At 45.7% G+C, this 18,909-nt stretch overlaps 1 protein-coding gene across 1 annotated transcript; it reads left to right on the forward strand.

Annotated features, from left to right (window-relative positions):
- On the forward strand, positions 1-18,859 carry LOC101732850 (lactase-phlorizin hydrolase). The gene is made up of 17 exons (XM_004917626.4): positions 1-920; positions 2,892-2,962; positions 4,151-4,231; positions 5,013-5,115; positions 5,336-5,414; positions 5,951-6,623; positions 7,403-8,048; positions 9,089-10,645; positions 10,840-11,108; positions 11,212-11,502; positions 13,673-13,871; positions 13,997-14,199; positions 15,435-15,544; positions 15,906-16,040; positions 16,752-16,972; positions 17,175-17,411; positions 18,132-18,859. Exons 1-17 carry the CDS (start codon positions 359-361, stop codon positions 18,431-18,433), a joined length of 5,739 nt encoding a protein of 1,912 aa, XP_004917683.2. The 5' UTR covers positions 1-358; the 3' UTR covers positions 18,434-18,859.
- Positions 18,860-18,909: the final 50 nt, after the last annotated feature.

Genomic DNA, 18,909 nt, shown 5'->3' on the forward strand with positions numbered 1-18,909 from the left:
GGTCCTATACCTGTACAAATAAACTTGAACCACCTTTTTAAGTGGTAAACAGCAGGAATAATAATATAACAAACGGGGTACAAAGTAAATACAAAGTATGTGCAAAAGGATGGAGGTCCCTGACCAGTTGAGCTTACGCTCCCCCCCCCCCCTCCTCCTCCTGTTGTCAAAGCTCCTTTCATATTTCCTGATTCCTGTTGTCCATTAAATATAAGTTGTCAGATGTTTTTATCTCCATGACTTGGCAGCTATTCCCTTATCTGCTCTGTAGATAGAACAGGTTAAATGTTAATTTTATGGCCTCCATTGATATAAATGGCTCCAGCTGTACCCGTCTCCACACTGACTTGGTGTCGCTATGGGGCAAGCCTGGAACTGGGCTCTCCTTATCCTTCTCTATATATTGGGCCAGGGAACCTGCTGGCAGCCTGATAGGGACTTCATTGCCATCGCCGGGCCCTTACCAAGTGCTTTAGTGGGGGGGTTCAACACTGAGTGCCATGATTCTTATCTTCGTCAACTGAAAAATCAGCTGTCTGTTCTGCGCAAACATGGAGCCACCCATTATAAAGTAAACCTGCCGGGGGCTGCTGGGCTCCAGAACCTTCAGCAGCCAGAACCTGTACGGTGCTACCGGAACCTTCTACAGCTCCTTGTTTCTTTGGATCTCAAACCAGTGGGGATATTGGAAGGAGGACATGGCAGCCATTGGCTACTCCCTGGCAGCAGTGGCATCTCCGACCAGTATGTGGCCAACGCAGACTCTGCCTTTAGCCTGTTTGGGGATTTGGTTCATACATGGATAACATTCCATATCCCGGGGGGATATACAGAAAAGGCACCTCCGGCTGCCCTACAGGCTCTGCTTCAGGCACATGAGGAAATATACACCTTGTACCACCGCAAGTACAATTCCAACGGTGAGTATCTGCCTGTGGGCGCTGTTACTCTGGGTTGTTTTTGTGTGACACTGAATCTTAAGAGAGTACAGAGAAGACCAACAAAATTAATAAAGGGGTGGTCATAGAATGGCCAATTCAAAACCTTTTTTCCGTTTGTTCTTTATTATTTATTTGTTATAGTTTTTGAAATTATTTCTCTTCTTCTGACTCTTTCCAACGTTCAAATGCAGCAGCCAAAAACTATTGCTCTGTGGGGCTACAATTTATTGTTATTGTTACTATTTATTACTCTTCTTTCTGTTTAGATCTTCTCCTCTATATATATCAGTCTCTCGTTCAATTCAATGCCCGGTTGCTAAAGTAATTTGAACCCTAGCAACCAGATAACTGCTGAAATTCCAAACTTGGAGTGCTGAAATAATTACAAAACCACAAATAATAAATAATGAAGACCAATTGCAAATTGTCTCGGAATATTACTCTCTACATACTAAATGTTAACTCAAAGGTGAACGACCCCCTTTAATGAGACCAGGTTGGCACTGTATAGACTCGGGGGGCATATTCTCTATAGAAATACATTGAGGGATCGTATAGAACCCTACCGGGATCCTAATACTAATGACACCCAATGCCCACTTTCTGCTATTGGCAGAATAGCTATGGGGATTTTACAATGGATATTAATGCTGACGGCAGAAGTAATTGTTTATCATTGATATCAGTCCCATCAGTCTAAAGTCCCTATTATGTACACACACGCTGGGGTCACTTTTATCAGCACTTTTAACACTACCCCCCCACTGTAATGCCCTATGGTGCCTCTAAAATGGCAGAAGTCCAGTAGTGATATAGGGAAATAGGTAATTATCAATATAGCTAATCAGTCCTGGTGCCTGGCCTTGATCCATGGATAAGATAGGGCCCGACGCCGATCTCTCATAGTGACAAGTGCGCAGATTATCCCCGGAGATATACAGTACTTTGAGCTTTGGTCCCAGATAAGCGCTGTTTGTTGGGCACCAATATCAGGTATTTGTAGGCAAAATAACCTGATAAGGAATATTCCAGATCAACCTGATACTGGGGAGGGGGGGGGGGGGGTTCTAGATTTAACTTTCAGTTGCCTCTGCCTTTCTGTGTGATACAGTTAATGCCATACAGCTGAGCATCGGCCGCCATCAATATCTGTATTATTTGCTTTCACTTGGGGGTTCAGTAGGCGATTTAGCAAACCCTAAATTCAGTACTTTTATAAGGAAGGATTGGGAGCACCCATATCTAATATATAGGTATGGGACCTGTTATCCAGAATGCTTGTTACCTGGGGTTTTCCCCGGATAAGGGATCTTTCTGTAATTTGGATCTCCATAACTTAAGTCTGCTAAAAATCATTTAACCATTAAATAAACCCAATAGGGCTGTTCTGCCCCCAATAAGGGGTAATTATATCTTAGTTGGGATCAAGTACAGGTACTGTTTTATTATTACAGAGAAAAGGGAATCATTTAACCATGAAATAAACCCAATAGGGCTGTTCTGCCCCCAATAAGGGGTAATTATATCTTAGTTGGGATCAAGTACAGGTACTGTTTTATTATTACAGAGAAAAGGGAATCATTTAACCATGAAATAAACCCAATAGGGCTGTTCTGCCCCCAATAAGGGGTAATTATATCTTAGTTGGGATCAAGTACATGTACTGTTTTGTAATTACAGAGATAAAGGAAATAATTTTTAAAAATTAGAATTATTTGCTTATAATGGAGTCTATGGGAGATAGCCTTTCTGTAATTCGGAACTTTCTGGATAATGGGTTTCCGGATAAGGGATCTCATACCGGTACAAAGTGTGTCCTATATCCATTCAGCCCCAGAATAGTTCGGGGCCCTAAATGAAATCTGCTGTAGGGCCCGGTCATATTTATTTACACCACTGCTCAGTACCAAGGAGACCTCGTGATTCTCTGCTTGTGGTTTATTTTCCCAGGAGGAACAGTGTCCATTGCCCTGGAGCCCCCCCTGCTGGAGAAATGTCTGTCCCTTCAGCCTCATCTCCTGGTAAGATGCCAAGGATTTTTCCCTAGGGATAGGCAATGTTATTACTCTACATCTTACAGAACTACCACCCCCCTGTGTTGTTACTAAATCTTACTGCTAGGAGGGTTGATGGGAGTTGTAGTTTTGTAAAGTTATGAAGATTCTTACCCCCATATGTAAATAATAGGCACAAAGTGTGCCAAGGAGAATTGTAACCAATACGATAGTTGCTTTTAATCAGGTGACCAGTAAATGCTGCCTGCTCTTTGGTTGCTATGGGTTACTGCTCCTGGGCAAACCTAGAGCTTTATATCAATGGTGAGCAAGCTGTACAGGGTCGGACTGGGCCGCCGGGACACCGGGAAAAATCCTGGTGGGCCCCGGTTCTAGTGGGCCCCAGCGGCCCAGTCCGACCCTTACCAGCACTCCCCCTCCCGACCACTCCTCCCCTGATGCGTCAAATTTGCACACTCGTGGGAGGACGTCGGGTGGGGGGCCCTGCAAGGGGGGTTAGGGGGGCCCCTGGGGGGGGTTAGGGGACACGCTGGGCTGGGGGCACCAGTAGGGCCCCTGCGATGGGAGCCCCGGTGGGCCCTTCACTCCCCAGTCCGACCCTGAAGCTGTAGGCTTCCAGATTTGGCTACTAAGGCCCTGGGCAGCTTGATACCAATACAATTGGGAGTGAACAGAAAATATATATATATATATGTTTCTCTGGGGTTAACTTACTGTATACTGCATGTGTTGCAGTAGGAAAGGTTTCAGCCACAAAAAATGTAATTGTTCTCACTTTGGGGGTCTCTGCTTGTCACATGCTTTGCTGTTCGCGCCCGGCCCCCCCAGAAGATTTTTTTTTGGGGGGGGGGGAGGGGGTCCGACACAACCAAGGTACGCTACTGATCCATTAGAATGCTTTCTTATCAAACACATATATATATTTTTTGTTGTAAACTTACTGTTATGAGTCGGCATTAGGGTTTCCAAATAACTTGTATTTTTCAGGTTTGGTTTGAATTTCAAAATCTTTCTTGCAGGTTTTGTGGTTCATCCGCATCCCAAAATAGTGGATTCCCTGTATCCCTAATTTTTGCCCTGCTGATACACATGTTTCTGATATATTTTTCCAAATTATGAATAAAATGTTTCACGTTTTATTTTTAGATATTCAGGGGATGAGCATAAAATAACGCTTTTGTGTTTTTTTTCCAGGAATCTGTTGATTTTGTTGCCTTGAACATAGATTATGTCTGCCAGGACGGGAACCAACTGGAAGAGACCCTGGGAGAACAGGTGCAAACGGCGCAGCCAGTGCCTTGACTTTTGAGTATAGAATATAGTATAGAATTCCGATAAGGCTGCAAATATTTTTAAATATTTTCCCCACCTCTCCTGGCCAACATCTTTATTTCCATAGGAGCAGCCATGATGGGAGACCTGAGGGCTGACACTCTAACACCCACTGCATTAAGCTGAGCCAATAGGAACACCCTATAGGAATAATAACCGTGCGGCTTTCTGTATTCCATCCCTTTATTGCCCACATGTTAGTGACAAGTTCTACTACAGGTATCGGACCCCTTATCCGGAAACCCATTATCCAGAAAGCTCCGAATTACGGAAAGCCTGTCTCCCATAGACTCCATTATAATCAAATAATTAGGATTTTTAAAATTGATTTCCTTTTTCTCTGTAATAATAAAACTGTACCTTGTATTTGATCCCAACTAAGATATAATTACCCCTTATTGGGGCAGAACAGCCCTATTGGGTTTATTTAATGGTTAAATGATTCCCTTTTCTCTGTAATAATAAAACAGTACCTGTACTTGATCCCAACTAAGATATAATTACTCCTTATTGGATGCAAAACAATCCTATTGGATTTAATTAATGTTTTATTGATTTTTTAGTAGACTTAAGGTATGGAGATCCAAATTACGGAAAGACCCCTTATCCGGAATACCCTTGGTCCCGAGCATTCTGGATAACGGGTCCTATACCTGAGTTTATTCAGATCAGATTGGAAGATGAACCCATACATGCCTTTACTCAATCAATATTTGTTCCGCAGACTGTCTGGAAGGATCGTGAAATCTTGGTGTTCAGTTTGAAGCTGACCAATTGCATTTCTGCACAAGGAAATAAATATCTCCCTGCCTATAAATTATCAGCGGGTAAGTGTCAGAGTGGGAATACAAGCAGGGTCTCTATACTGTAGGTCTCAAAGCCATCTTTTGGTACAAAGAGTATAAGAAGTTGCAGTAAGGCTGAACAGATGGACTTGAGAGTGCAGGCAGCACAGCAGCCCTATAGTAGCAATATTACAGGAGGGTCAGTATGAGCTGGAATCGGTTCAGTACTCATGCTTCATAGATCTTTGCTTTGTTTTTTTAGAGTTTACAAACTATGGGGCTGTGTTCATGGGCTACGACATCAGTGAATTTTTAGACGACTCCCCCATTTCCAAAGAAAGGTAAGTGATCATTCAGCAAGGGGCTGACAATTCAGCAGGAACAGCCCCCTAAGTTTGCTCATAGCCTGTACAGAGAGATACCATAAAACTATGGCACATAGGGATTCCCCTGTACTAAGCACAATTCAGCAGGAACAGCCCCCTAAGTTTGCTCATAGCCTGTACAGAGAGATACCATAAAACTATGGCACATAGGGATTCCCCTGTACTAAGCACAATTCAGCAGGAACAGCCCCCTAAGTTTGCTCATAGCCTGTACAGAGAGATACCATAAAACTATGGCACATAGGGATTCCCCTGTACTAAGCACAATTCAGCAGGAACAGCCCCCTAAGTTTGCTCATAGCCTGTACAGAGAGATACCATAAAACTATGGCAGCATAGGGATTCCCCTGTACTAAGCACAATTCAGAAGGGATATTTAGGGTATAGTAACTCTTTAAATTCCATAACAAAGTGTGACTATTCCTATTATCTCCCTGTATTTCATAGCTGTCTCATTACAGACAGTTCAGTCATGTTACATGTCTCGGTAGGTCTGCAGAATCCACAGAGCGGTCGCTCTCTCCTCGCTCATACGCTACTGTCTGGAATAAATTCGCTAACCAGGCCCCGGGCGAGAGGGACTCCTTCCTGCAGGACGTGTTTCCCAGTGGGTTCCAATGGGGCGCAGCTACAGCCGCTTACAGAGTGGAAGGGGGCTGGGCAGAAGAGGGCAAAGGAGAAACCATATGGGACAAGTTTGGGCACGAAGACTTGGCGGCACAGAAAGCGACCGCCGACGTGGCCTCTGACAGCTACCATAAAATCGACTATGATGTCTATCTGCTTAGGGGTCTGCAGCCCAACCTGTACAAGTTCTCCATCTCTTGGGCCAGGATATTCCCCAATGGGTTCAAATCCAAGGAGAACCCCAAGGGAGTGAAATACTACAATAAACTGATAAACAGCCTGAGAGAGGCCCACATTGAGCCCATAGTTACCCTGTTCCACTGGGATTTGCCCCAAGCCCTGCAGGACCTCGGGGGCTGGCAGAACCAGAGCATTGTCGATGCCTTTGGCGAATACGCCGATTTCTGTTTCAACAGTTTTGGCGACCGTGTCAAAGTCTGGATAACGTTTGATGAGCCATGGGTTATCAGCTATGCTGGGTATGGCACAGGGCAACACCCGCCAGGGATTAAGAACCCGGGAGATGCCTCCTACAAGGCAAGTCATGAGTGGCCACTGGCCAGATCCATAGGGGTTACCCTGGCAAATATACTGAACCTAATGCTAGCATGCTATTGGCTATGCCCATGGCAAAAAGTGTGCCTAGGGGGTTAAGGTTCAGGGTCGTCAACTTGTCTATGGAAAATACCTGTTGCATACCTCCCAACATTTGAAAAATGAAAAGAGGGACAATTTTTGGCCACGCCCCAATTACCACACCCAATAAAAAAAAAATACTCCTTTTATATAGTTGAAATGGTGGGATCAGACGCAAATGTGCTAATCCCTCATACTGGACTACCTAAGGAAAACAATATAGCAGTCAGTTATAAGTGAGTTATAACTATGTATCAGTTCTCCCCCCCATACACAGTGCCCCCAATGGCCCAATAGACAGTTCCCCCCATACACAGTGCCCCCATAGACAGTACCTCCCATACACAGTGCCCCCATCGACAGTACCCCTCATACACAGTGCCCCCTATAGAAAGTGCCCCCAATTGCCCAATAGACAGTGCCCCCATACACGGTGCCCCCAATCGGAAATGCGGGACATTCATCGAACTATCCGAGACAACGGGATGCGCTATAAAAACCGGGACAGTCCCGCAGAAAGTGGGACAGTTGGGGGGTATGCTGATGGTGATGTAAAGGGGGAGAGGTTTGGTATAAGCACAGGGGTGGGATTGGCAGGGGGTGAAGAGGTGGGTATTAGGTGGGGGTAACTGGGTGGGATGTGGGTGCACAACATTTATTATATATTGATTTATTTGTAGGTGGCGCACAACATCATTAAAGCACACGCAAAGGCCTGGCACGTGTACAACGATAAATACAGGGCCCAGCAGCAGGGTAAGGTGGGTATCTCTCTCAACTCAGACTGGGCAGAGCCAATGAGCCCCTCAGACCCAGCTGATGTGGAGGCGGCTGAGCGCTACCTTCAGTTCATGCTGGGTTTGTTTGCCCACCCAATACTGGTCGATGGAGACTACCCTGCCATGCTTAAATCTCAAATACAACTAAAGCAGCAGCAGTGCCCTGGCATAGTTTCTCCGCTGCCCGCCTTCTCCGAGTCTGAGAAATCCAGTATCCGAGGGACGGCAGACTTTCTGGGCATTTCCCATTACACCTCCAGGCTGGTCAATGCGTCTGTTAGTACCAGCTGTGCCGCAGATTATAACAACATTGGGGGCTTTGTGCCAGATGTGGACCCTTCGTGGCCTGGGACCTCCTCTCCGTGGATCTCAGTAGTACCTTGGGGTATCAGGAGACTTCTGAACTATGTGAAAGAGGCGTATGTGACTGGGGGTCTGCCAATATACATCACGGGGAATGGGATGCCTACAGCACATGATGTAGAGTTGTACAACGACACAACCAGAATGGATTATATACAGACCTACATCAATGAGGTTCTGAAAGGTAATGGAAATACAAACTGAGGGGTAGTTTTGCCTTAAGCATTCTAGCCTAAATCTGGTCCCCAACAGCCCAGGGGAACAGGTCTGGCACATTCACATTGCAGCTTACAAGGCAGGAAGCAGGAAGTCTGCAGTCTCAAGCAGTGGGTGGGACTGAAATACTCTGATGGAGGCTTACAGGGGAGGGACTGGGAGCCTGTAACTCAAACAGTAGGTGGGACTTGAATACTCTGATAGAGGCTTACAGGGGAGGGACTGGGAGCCTGTAACTCAAACAGTAGGTGGGACTTAAATACTCTGATAGAGGCTTACAGGGGAGGGACTGGGAGCCTGTAACTTAAACAGTGGGTGAGACTGGGATACTCTGATGGAAGCTTATAGGGGGAGGGACAGGAAGCCTATAACTCAAACAGTAGGTGGGACTTGAATACTCTGATGGAGGCTTATAGGGGAGGGACTGGGAGCCTGTAACTCAAACAGTGGGTGGGACAGGGATACTCTGATGGAAGCTTACAGGGGGAGAGACAGGAAGCCTATAACTCAAACAATGAGCGGAACTAGAACCCTTTGATGGAAACAGACTGGGAGATGGACAGGGGACTCATGTTACTCATGTTACAGTGGGTGGGACTAGGATTCTCTGATGTCAGGCTACAGGGGGAGGGAAAACGAGCCTATAATTCAAAAAGTGGGTGGGACTAGAACACTAAGATGGCAGCTTACAGCAAAGATGTAGGGTTTGTTACTTGAAACCAAAGGGGATAATATAATGACAGCTTATTGTGTGAGGTGCAGAGAGTCTTAAATTGAAGAAGTGCACTGGACTACAACGCCAAGGGCAGGTTATATGGGGAGGGGCAGGGAGCCTGTAACTCGGGCAGTGGGCAAAGATTTTTATGGCATCTTCTAGGGTTGAAGAGTCTCTAAGTCAAGCAGTGGGCTGAATAATGTCACAGGGTGGCATAGGGAGGTTTTAACTTAAGCAGCAGGCTGGAAAGTATAACCCACAGTAATGCTCATATAACTTCTATTTATTCACAGCTATCAAGAATGATACAGTACCTGTAAGTTCTTACATAGTCCGGTCCCTCCTGGATGGCTTTGAGGGTCCCCATGGTTACACCCAGAGGTTTGGGTTACACTATGTAGAGTTTACAGATGCCAACAGACAGAGGACCCCCAAGGAATCTGCCTATCTATTCGCTAACATCATTGAAAGTAATGGATTCCCAAAGACACAAAAAGCCCCAAAAGTAGCTGCAGCTTCAAGCTGGTCACAGGCCAAAAAGTTACCCCCTTTGCCCCCTTCTGAAGTTCCATCAAGGGCAAAGGTTGTATGGGAAAAGTTTTCAGGGCAAACGGCCTTTGAAAGAGATATGTATTATCGCGGTGCATTTCCTGATGATTTTCACTGGGGGGTTTCAACTTCGGCGTATCAGGTAGAAGGAGGCTGGGATGCCGATGGGAAAGGGCCAAGCACCTGGGACACATTCACACATACTCCTGGGAATATTGCCAATAATGAGACTGGAGACATTGCCTGTGACAGCTATAACCAGGTGGATGCTGACCTGTACATGCTGAAGTCCTTGGGAGTGACAAGCTATAGGTTCTCCCTCTCCTGGTCTCGGATCTTCCCAACTGGAACCAGCACCCCCAATAGCAAAGGTGTTGAGTACTACAACCAGCTTATCAACAAGCTTCTGGCAAACAACATTTCTCCATTGGTAACACTTTACCACTTTGACCTTCCCCAAGCTCTCCAGGACATAGGTGGTTGGGAGAATGAGAGGGTGCTCGACGCATTTCACAGCTATGCCGACTATTGTTTCAAGATCTTCGGAGATCGGGTCAAGTTTTGGATGACTTTTAATCAACCCCACAGCATTGTGACAGCTGGGTATGGCCTGGGGGTCTTTCCACCTGAAGTGAAAGATGACCCTGGCTCTGCTCCTTATAGGGTTGCCCATAATCTTTTAAAAGTCCATGCCAGGGTTTACCATACCTACGACCAACAGTATAGGGCAAGCCAAGGAGGTGTGATCTCTCTAAGTCTCAACACGGAATGGGCAGAGCCCAAAGATCACAACGATCCAAGGGATGTGGAAGCCGCTGACCGATACCTACAGTTCACACTAGGGTGGTTTGCCCACCCCATCTTCAAAACGGGGGACTACCCAGATGCCATGAAATGGCAAGTGGCGAATAAAAGTGAATTACAGAAACTGAAATCCTCCAGGCTGCCAAGCTTCACCGATAATGAAAAAGCCTACATCCAAGGCACTGCTGATGTCTTCTGCATCAACATCTACACCTCTAAAATAGTCCAGCACAAAACAATCAAGCTGAACCCTCCATCCTTTGAAGGAGACAGAGATACACAGGAATCATTTAACTCAAACTGGCCAACAACTGGGGTTTCAGAGCACAGAGAGGTGCCCTGGGGGCTTAGGAGGCTTCTTAACTGGGTCAAGGAGGAATATGAGAATGTGCCCATTTATATTACTGAGAATGGCGTTACCATAAGCACTGCCACTGAGTTCGATGACAACAACCGCATCTTCTACTACAAAACCTACATTGATGAAGCACTGAAAGGTTTGTAGATATATAAACTAATCACTGGGAGGTTCGGGTAAACTTTGGCCAGTAATTTCTTACCTGTTTGTTCATGGGGCTCCTCACCAAAGTTCCTTGGTGATCAAATGTTTGGTTTGGGTTATCAGAATTGCATGTGAATATTCTAACTGAGAATATGTTCTTATTGATTCTCGTTCCCCCTCTGCATTCAGCAATCAAACTTGATGGGGTGAATTTGAAAGGTTACACGGCCTGGTCCCTCATGGACACCTTTGAATGGAATTTCGGCTATAGCCCGCGGTTCGGCCTGCACCACGTGGACTTCACAAATCCCAGCCGCCCAAGGACCCCCAAACATTCCGCCATCTACTATGCAGAAATCATACGGAACAAGGGCATGCCCCTTAGCAAGGAGGACGAGTTCCTTTATGGGGAGTTCCCAAAAGATTTTGCATGGAGTGTGGCATCTGCTTCCTACCAGGTCAGGTTATAGGCAAATAATTAGTGGGTTATGGGTGGAAGACATATATGGTTGGGTTTGGTCATGGATTCCTGAAAGACAAGGGTTTATTTATTGTGTTTAGATTGAAGGTGCCTGGAGAGCCGATGGCAAAGGCCTGAGTATCTGGGACCAGTATGCCCACACCCCACTGAGAATCGGGAACGATGACAATGGGGATGTCGCCTGTGACAGCTACAACAGAATCGAGCAAGATGTGGTTGCTCTGAAGAACCTCAAGGTCTCTCACTATCGATTTTCCATTTCTTGGCCACGGGTTCTGCCAGACGGGACTCTGAACTTTGTCAACGAGGCTGGGCTAAACTATTACATTCGTCTGATCGATGCTTTACTGGCAGCCAATATACAGCCACAGGTAACACCTATGACTTTCATGGTATCATCGCAACACTATTAAGAGAATTAGGAGCAGTGGAGCTTAGAGATGACAGTATAGAGAATAATGTGTATGTGCTTCTTGGCAAGTGTACAGGTCCTTTTCAAAAAATTAGCATATTGTGATAAAGTTCATTATTTTCTGTAATGTACTGATAAACATTAGACTTTCATATATTTTAGATTCATTACACACAACTGAAGTAGTTCAAGCCTTTTCTTGTTTTAATATTGATGATTGTGGCATACAGCTCATGAAAACCCAAAATTCCTATCTCAAAAAATTAGCATATCATGAAAAGGTTCTCTAAACGAGCTATTAACCTAATCATCTGAATTAACTAATTAACTCTAAAAACCTGCAAAAGATTCCTGAGGCTTTTAAAAACTCCCAGCCTGGTTCATTACTCAAAACCGCAATCATGGGTAAGACTGCCGACCTGACTGCTGTCCAGAAGGCCATCATTGACACCCTCAAGCAAGAGGGTAAGACATAAAAAGAAATTTCTGAACAAATAGGCTGTTCCCAGAGTGCTGTATCAAGGCACCTCAGTGGGAAGTCTGTGGGAAGGAAAAAGTGTGGCAGAAAACGCTGCACAACGAGAAGAGGTGACTGGGCCCTGAGGAAGATTGTGGAGAAGGACCGATTCCTGACCTTGGGGGACCTGCGGAAGCAGTGTACTGAGTCTGGAGTAGAAACATCCAGAGCCACCGTGTACAGGCGCGTGCAGGAAATGGGCTACAGGTGCCGCATTCCCCAGGTCAAGCCACTTTTGAACCAGAAACAGCGGCAGAAGCGCCTGACCTGGGCTACAGAGAAGCAGCACTGGACTGTTGCTCAGTGGTCCAAAGTATGTCATTCGGAAATCAAGGTGCCAGAGTCTGGAGGAAGACTGGGGAGAGGGAAATGCCAAAATGCCTGAAGTCCAGTGTCAAGTACCCACAGTCAGTGATGGTCTGGGGTGCCATGTCAGCTGCTGGTGTTGGTCCACTGTGTTTTATCAAGGGCAGGGTCAATGCAGCTAGCTATCAGGAGATTTTGGAGCACTTCATGCTTCCATCTGCTGAAAAGCTTTATGGAGATGAAGATTTCATTTTTCAGCACGACCTGGCACCTGCTCACAGTGCCAAAACCACTGGTAAATGGTTTACTGACCATGGTATTACTGTGCTCAATTGGCCTGCCAACTCTCCTGACCTGAACCCCATAGAGAATCTGTGGGATATTGTGAAGAGAAAGTTGAGAGACACAAGACCCAACACTCTGGATGAGCTTAAGGCCGCTATTGAAGCATCCTGGGCCTCCATAACACCTGAGCAGTGCCACAGGCTGATTGCCTCCATGCCACGCCACATTGAAGCAGTCATTTCTGCAAAAGGATTCCCGACCAAGTATTGAGTGCATAACTGAACATAATTATTTGAAGGTTGACTTTTTTTGTATTAAAAACACTTTTCTTTTATTGGGCGGATGAAATATGCTAATTTTTTGAGATAGGAATTTTGGGTTTTCATGAGCTGTATGCCACAATCATCAATATTAAAACAAGAAAAGGCTTGAACTACTTCAGTTGTGTGTAATGAATCTAAAATATATGAAAGTCTAATGTTTATCAGTACATTACAGAAAATAATGAACTTTATCACAATATGCTAATTTTTTGAAAAGGACCTGTATTTTCCTAAAGTGGGTAAGAAATTGGTCAGAAATGAGAAACTGATTGGTTGTTCTGTTGCATTCATCTCTGTGGTCCTGAGGAAGCACCCTCTAATGGGTTTAAGCCTGAGCACTATGCCAAGGTTTGTGCTTAGGGTGGAAGACTCTTCATAGGGATTCTTGCAAATGGGTCTAAGTTTTATTCCATAGTATACCCTTTAGGGTGAAGACACACAGAGCTACTAGTAGCAGCTACTTGTCAAGGCTAATAAAACAGACAATGCTGATCATTTACTGATAACATTCTCTACATGTGTTTTAGCAGAGGCAGTTCACAGTATTGTCTATGGCAGGGGATTTTCTGGTGTTTAGTAGCTCCGTGTGTCTTCGCCATTAGTAGTGCTCTTGTTCCTTTAACTGTAGGCACACAATTTCATGGAAGGCCTTTATATATGTATGACACCACTGACAATACCAATAATAACACACTCAGGTGACAATCTATCACTGGGATCTGCCCCAAGCATTACAAAACGTCGGAGGTTGGGAGAATGATACCATCGTGGAAAGGTTTAAAGACTACGCCGACCTGCTTTTCCAGAGACTGGGGGACAAGGTGAAGTTCTGGATAACTATCAATGAGCCGTACATCGTAGCCAACCTGGGACACGGATATGGCACAGCGGCACCAGGTATGGGCCAGTACATTGTTACTTCCTATACTTCTATATAGGATACAAGTAGACAATGGGTTTTCTAAGGTTCCTCAGACCTGAGCATAATTGTTTTATCTTTTGTGGTCTATGAATGGTTTCAGGAATCTCTTCAAGGCCTGGCAGAGCCCCGTACATAGTGGGCCATAACCTGATCAAGTCTCACGCTGAAGCATGGCACCTGTACAATGACAAATACCGAGCCAGCCAAGGTGGGCTGATCTCTATCACCATCAATTCTGATTGGGCAGAGCCAAGAAACCCTTATAAGCAGGAGGATGTGGAGGCAGCAAGAAGATATGTGATGGTAGGCTAATGGTTCCCAAACTGTTGGGCTGGCACCTTAGGGGGCCTAGGGCCAATGTCTATGGCAGTGATCCTCAACCAGTGGCAGCCTTCTATAGGCTGCCAGTCCACATAGGGGCTACCAAATAGCCAATTATAGCTCTTATTTGCACCCCCAAGAACTTTTTCCATCCTTGTGTTGCTCCCCAACAATTTTTCCATTTGAGTGTGGCTCACAAGTATAATAGTTTGGGGATCCCTGGTCTATGGAGTGCAGTCTGAATAGGGGCTATGGCAGGGTGTCACCAACTAAAACCAACCATTTCAATTGGGCTGAAGCCCCACCCTCCGCCAGGTCATAGGAAAGAGAGCAGCCCAGGAGCAGGAAGTGTACAGAATCAGAATCAGAGTATTGCAGGTGATTGAATTTTACGCAGCGCTAATGTAAATAGGGTCACTTTCCATTTCTAGTGGCCAGATCAGATTGCCCAGCAGAATATTGTGGCACCAATTATTAAAAGAAGAACCTTTGTATTCTCTAAAAATGCTGCCGTGTTGTAAATACATGTACATGTGACTGATATGTAACGTCAGCTAGAGCAATGATAATGGTTACTGAGCGGACACATGGGACAAAGGTTACATACAGCGTCCAGTTGCACAACATCATTCTTTATTGCACCTTATCTACTAATAGCCTGTACAGAGAGATACCATAAAACTATGGCACATAGGGATTCCCCTGTACTAAGCACAATTCAGCAGGAACTGCCCCCTTAGTTTGCTCATAGCCTGTACAGAGAGATACCATAAAACTATGGCACATAGGGATTCCCCTGTACTAAGCACAATTCAGCAGGAACAGCCCCCTAAGTTTGCTCATAGCCTGTACAGAGAGATACCATAAAACTATGGCAGCATAGGGATTCTCCTGTACTAAGCACAATTCAGCAGGAACAGCCCCCTAAGTTTGCTCATAGCCTGTACAGAGAGATACCATAAATCTATGGCAGCATAGGGATTCCCCTGTACTAAGCACAATTCAGCAGGAACAGCCCCCTAAGTTTGATCATAGTCTGTACAGAGAGATACCATAAAACTATGGCACATAGGGATTCCCCTGTACTAAGCACAATTCAGCAGGAACAGTTTAGTGCATTGTGTGTTTTCCAGGACAGAAATAAGTTGAGTTTTTTGTGTCTGAAATTACTGAATAAAACACTGTGCTGTAACCTGCCACATTTTTTATTTGACTAGTTTTATGGCGGTTGGTTTGCAAATCCCATTTTCAATAATGGAGACTACAACGAGGTCATGAAATCCAGGGTTCGGGAACGAAGTCTCGCGTCTGGGCTGACGCAATCTCGGTAAGGATATAAAGGGATATGAAGAGTTATTGGTAAAATGTATTTAAAGATTATTATGTAGCAAAATGGGTTAAATTAGCACATAATGAGGCCAACCTGCACCCCGGCACTTCTGGTAGATCCACCACCTATTAAAGTGGGGTCCAGAGACTGAGCACATGGTTACCCTATGGAAGCAGGAACTGCTGGGGGCTATCCTTGGGCCAGTGGGGCCTTCCTTCCCACAGGGAACAGGTTACTGACTGGGCAGCAGGGGAAACTGAACCCTTTGCGACCCCCAGTGAATCTGGCCAGTTCTGCTCACCCTGGGGCCCAAGGGTTCCCCCTCTCTTACCTTTCTTATTCCCTCGTCTCCCACCAGGCTCCCAGAATTCACAGAGAGTGAGAAGCAGAGGATTAAAGGGACCTTTGACTACTTTGGGTTTAACCATTACACCACCATTCTGGCATCGCCCCTCAATTTGCCAATCTCCCAGCAGACATACGATGCTGACAGGTAAGGGCTGACAATACTGCCATCCTTTCAGAATGTCCAAGGAAGCCATAGATACATAATAGGGGCCACGGGACCCTGATCTATGGGGGAATACAGTTACTAATGTCCAACCTCACCACCCAGCTGTTGTTTAACTAAATAACCCAACATTCCCAAGAGCCTGGAGATGCTAAAATAGTTTTGTTACTTTTTTTTTACTAATCTTACCAGGCCACTCCTGTTCATCCTTCAGTCTGTCATTCAAACCACTGCCTGGTTGCTACGGTACATTGGACCCTAGTAACCAGATGGCTGCTGAAATTCCAAACTGCAGAGCTGCTGGACCAGAAGCTATATAATTTAGAATGTCACTGACTAAATCATAGTAAAGGTTTATTTTAATAAACTGTTGAGAAATGCCTTAGTGTGAACTGTATTAGTGGCAGAATGCAATGAAAACTGGGAACAGGCTCCCTCTACTGGGCAAAGCCAGAAACTGCAATAAATAATAATAATAATAGTAAGTGTAAAATTGTTATTATACAAGGTTTGGGCCTCACAGCAAGATCATCTGGTCCCTAAACGTACGTATTTTATGTAACCTGTACAAAATCGTAGGAAACTTCCTTATCAAGTAATGACAGCACAGAGCAGGGGCAGGTAGGTGGGGCCCCATATAAAAAACTTAACCCTTAAACCAGCCCTGACCATGCCTTTCTTCCCCCCATACAGGGGAGTAGCTTCAACAATTGATCACAGCTGGCTGGGCTCTGGCTCCTTCTGGCTAAAAGTCACCCCGTTTGGCTTTAGAAGAATACTGAACTGGATTAAAGAAGAGTACAACAACCCCCCTATTATAGTAACAGAAAACGGTATTTCCGAGCGCGGCACCAACCTGAAAGATGTCTGGAGGGAACATTACTACAAAGAATATATCAATGAGGCGCTGAAAGGTAAAACTGACCCAAACTAGATGCTAGAAATGAATCCAACCCATTCTGAGCCCCACCACTTATTACCACCTACCTCAGAGTGGTAGTCCATAACCTGATTATCAGTAAAGAAGCCATTCCAATGCTGATGGTGAAATCCCCTTTCCTCAAACTGGTCCTGCAGCATCCTGGGATTATCCTTCACCATTGTTTTATTTTACAGCTATCAAGTATGATGGGGTGGACCTGCGTGGGTACACAGCCTGGTCCCTGATGGATAACTTTGAGTGGGCCACGGGATTTGCCGAACGCTTTGGCTTGCATTACACCAACTACTCGGATCCTGAATTGGCACGCATCCCTAAAGAGTCGGCAAAGTACTACAGATCTATCATTCGGTGCAATGGCTTCCCTGACCCAAGTAATGGCACCCCTCCTTGTCTGGAGCCCGAGGCAGAAGGTAAGCACCAAACAGTGCCCACTTGCTGTACCAGCTGGGGTCCTACACCCATTAGTTGTGCCAACTAGGATTCTATGCCCATTTGTTGTGCCAATGAGGATTCTATGGCCATTAGCTCTGGCAGCTGGGATCATATGCCCTTTAATTGTGCCAGCAAGGATCCTATGCCTATTAGCTGTGCCAGCTGGGATCATATGCCCTTTAGTTGTGCCAGCAAGGATCCTATGCCTATTAGCTGTGCCAGCTGGGATCATATGCCCATTTGTTGTGCCAGTGAGGCTCCTATGCCTGTAAGGTTTCTAGCTGGCACAGCTAATGGGCATAGGACCCTCACTGGCACAACTAATTGACATAGGTATCCAGCTGGCACAGCTAATGGGCATAGGACCCTCACTGGCACAGCTATGTCAATTAGTTGTGCCAGTGAGGATCCAGTGCCCATTAGTTGTGCCAGTGAGGATCCAGTGCCCATTAGTTGTGCCAGTGAGGATCCACTGCCCATTAGTTGTGCCAGTGAGGATCCAGTGCCCATTAGTTGTGCCAGTGAGGATCCACTGCCCATTAGTTGTGCCAGTGAGGATCCACTGCTCATTAGCTGTGCCCAGCCCGGCACTGTATTGGGATGTGCATTTCCAAGATATTTCCCAAAGTCATATTGTTTATAAAGGGGAGAGAGAAGTGTAATACAAAGTATTAATTTGCCTTTCTAAACTCTTGTAGGCACAACCGCTCCTACGCCCACCCTCACCCACAGCACGCCCACCCTCACCCACAGCACGCCCACCCTCACCCACAGCACGCCCACCCTCACCCACAGCACGCCCACCCTCACCAAACCACCTTCCGGTGAAATTCAAGATACGGCCGTTTCCTTCCTTGGGCTGGAGATTTCACCCTCAGATGCCCAGACTGCCCTCTACGTGGAATTTGGCATTCTGATTGCAGCGGTTTTAGGAATCATCTTGTTTTCCATTTTCTACAGCAAATTAGCAAAGAAAGCAATGAAAGTGAGCAGCTTTTAAGTGATCGTATGATGCCAAAGTGTATGGACGCCATGATTCCAGGGTTGCCCCCGGGTGCATAATACCAAGGAAATGTGCTGTTTTGCTTTAGAAACCAGAATAAAGCTTTATTGGGCAGAGACCATTCCGACTCCCTGCAGTGAGTGCCACTTCCCACGCCCAACCCCCCAGGGCTCAGTGGTGCCACGTACCTGGTAACAATGTGTAAGTAGACAGAACCCCAGTATACAGACTAGGCTTTGCAGGCCCATTGGGTAATTACTGTACTGATCAGCCACTTAGCCCTGGTCATCTAATTAAGTGCCATATTTTCCATTCTGAGCAGAAATCACTGTACGGCAATGCTGTAAATATCTCCAGTATCTAAGCCTTTCAGCTTGAAATGTGGGTTTTTGTTCAATAAAGATCCCCAAATTTTCCTGTTTATCACTGAATTCTGCAGTTTGTCACCTATTTACATGTGGCGGTACCAGGGG

The sequence above is a fragment of the Xenopus tropicalis genome, chromosome 9, assembly GCF_000004195.4.
Source record: "Xenopus tropicalis strain Nigerian chromosome 9, UCB_Xtro_10.0, whole genome shotgun sequence".
Taxonomy (NCBI): Eukaryota; Metazoa; Chordata; class Amphibia; order Anura; family Pipidae; genus Xenopus; species Xenopus tropicalis.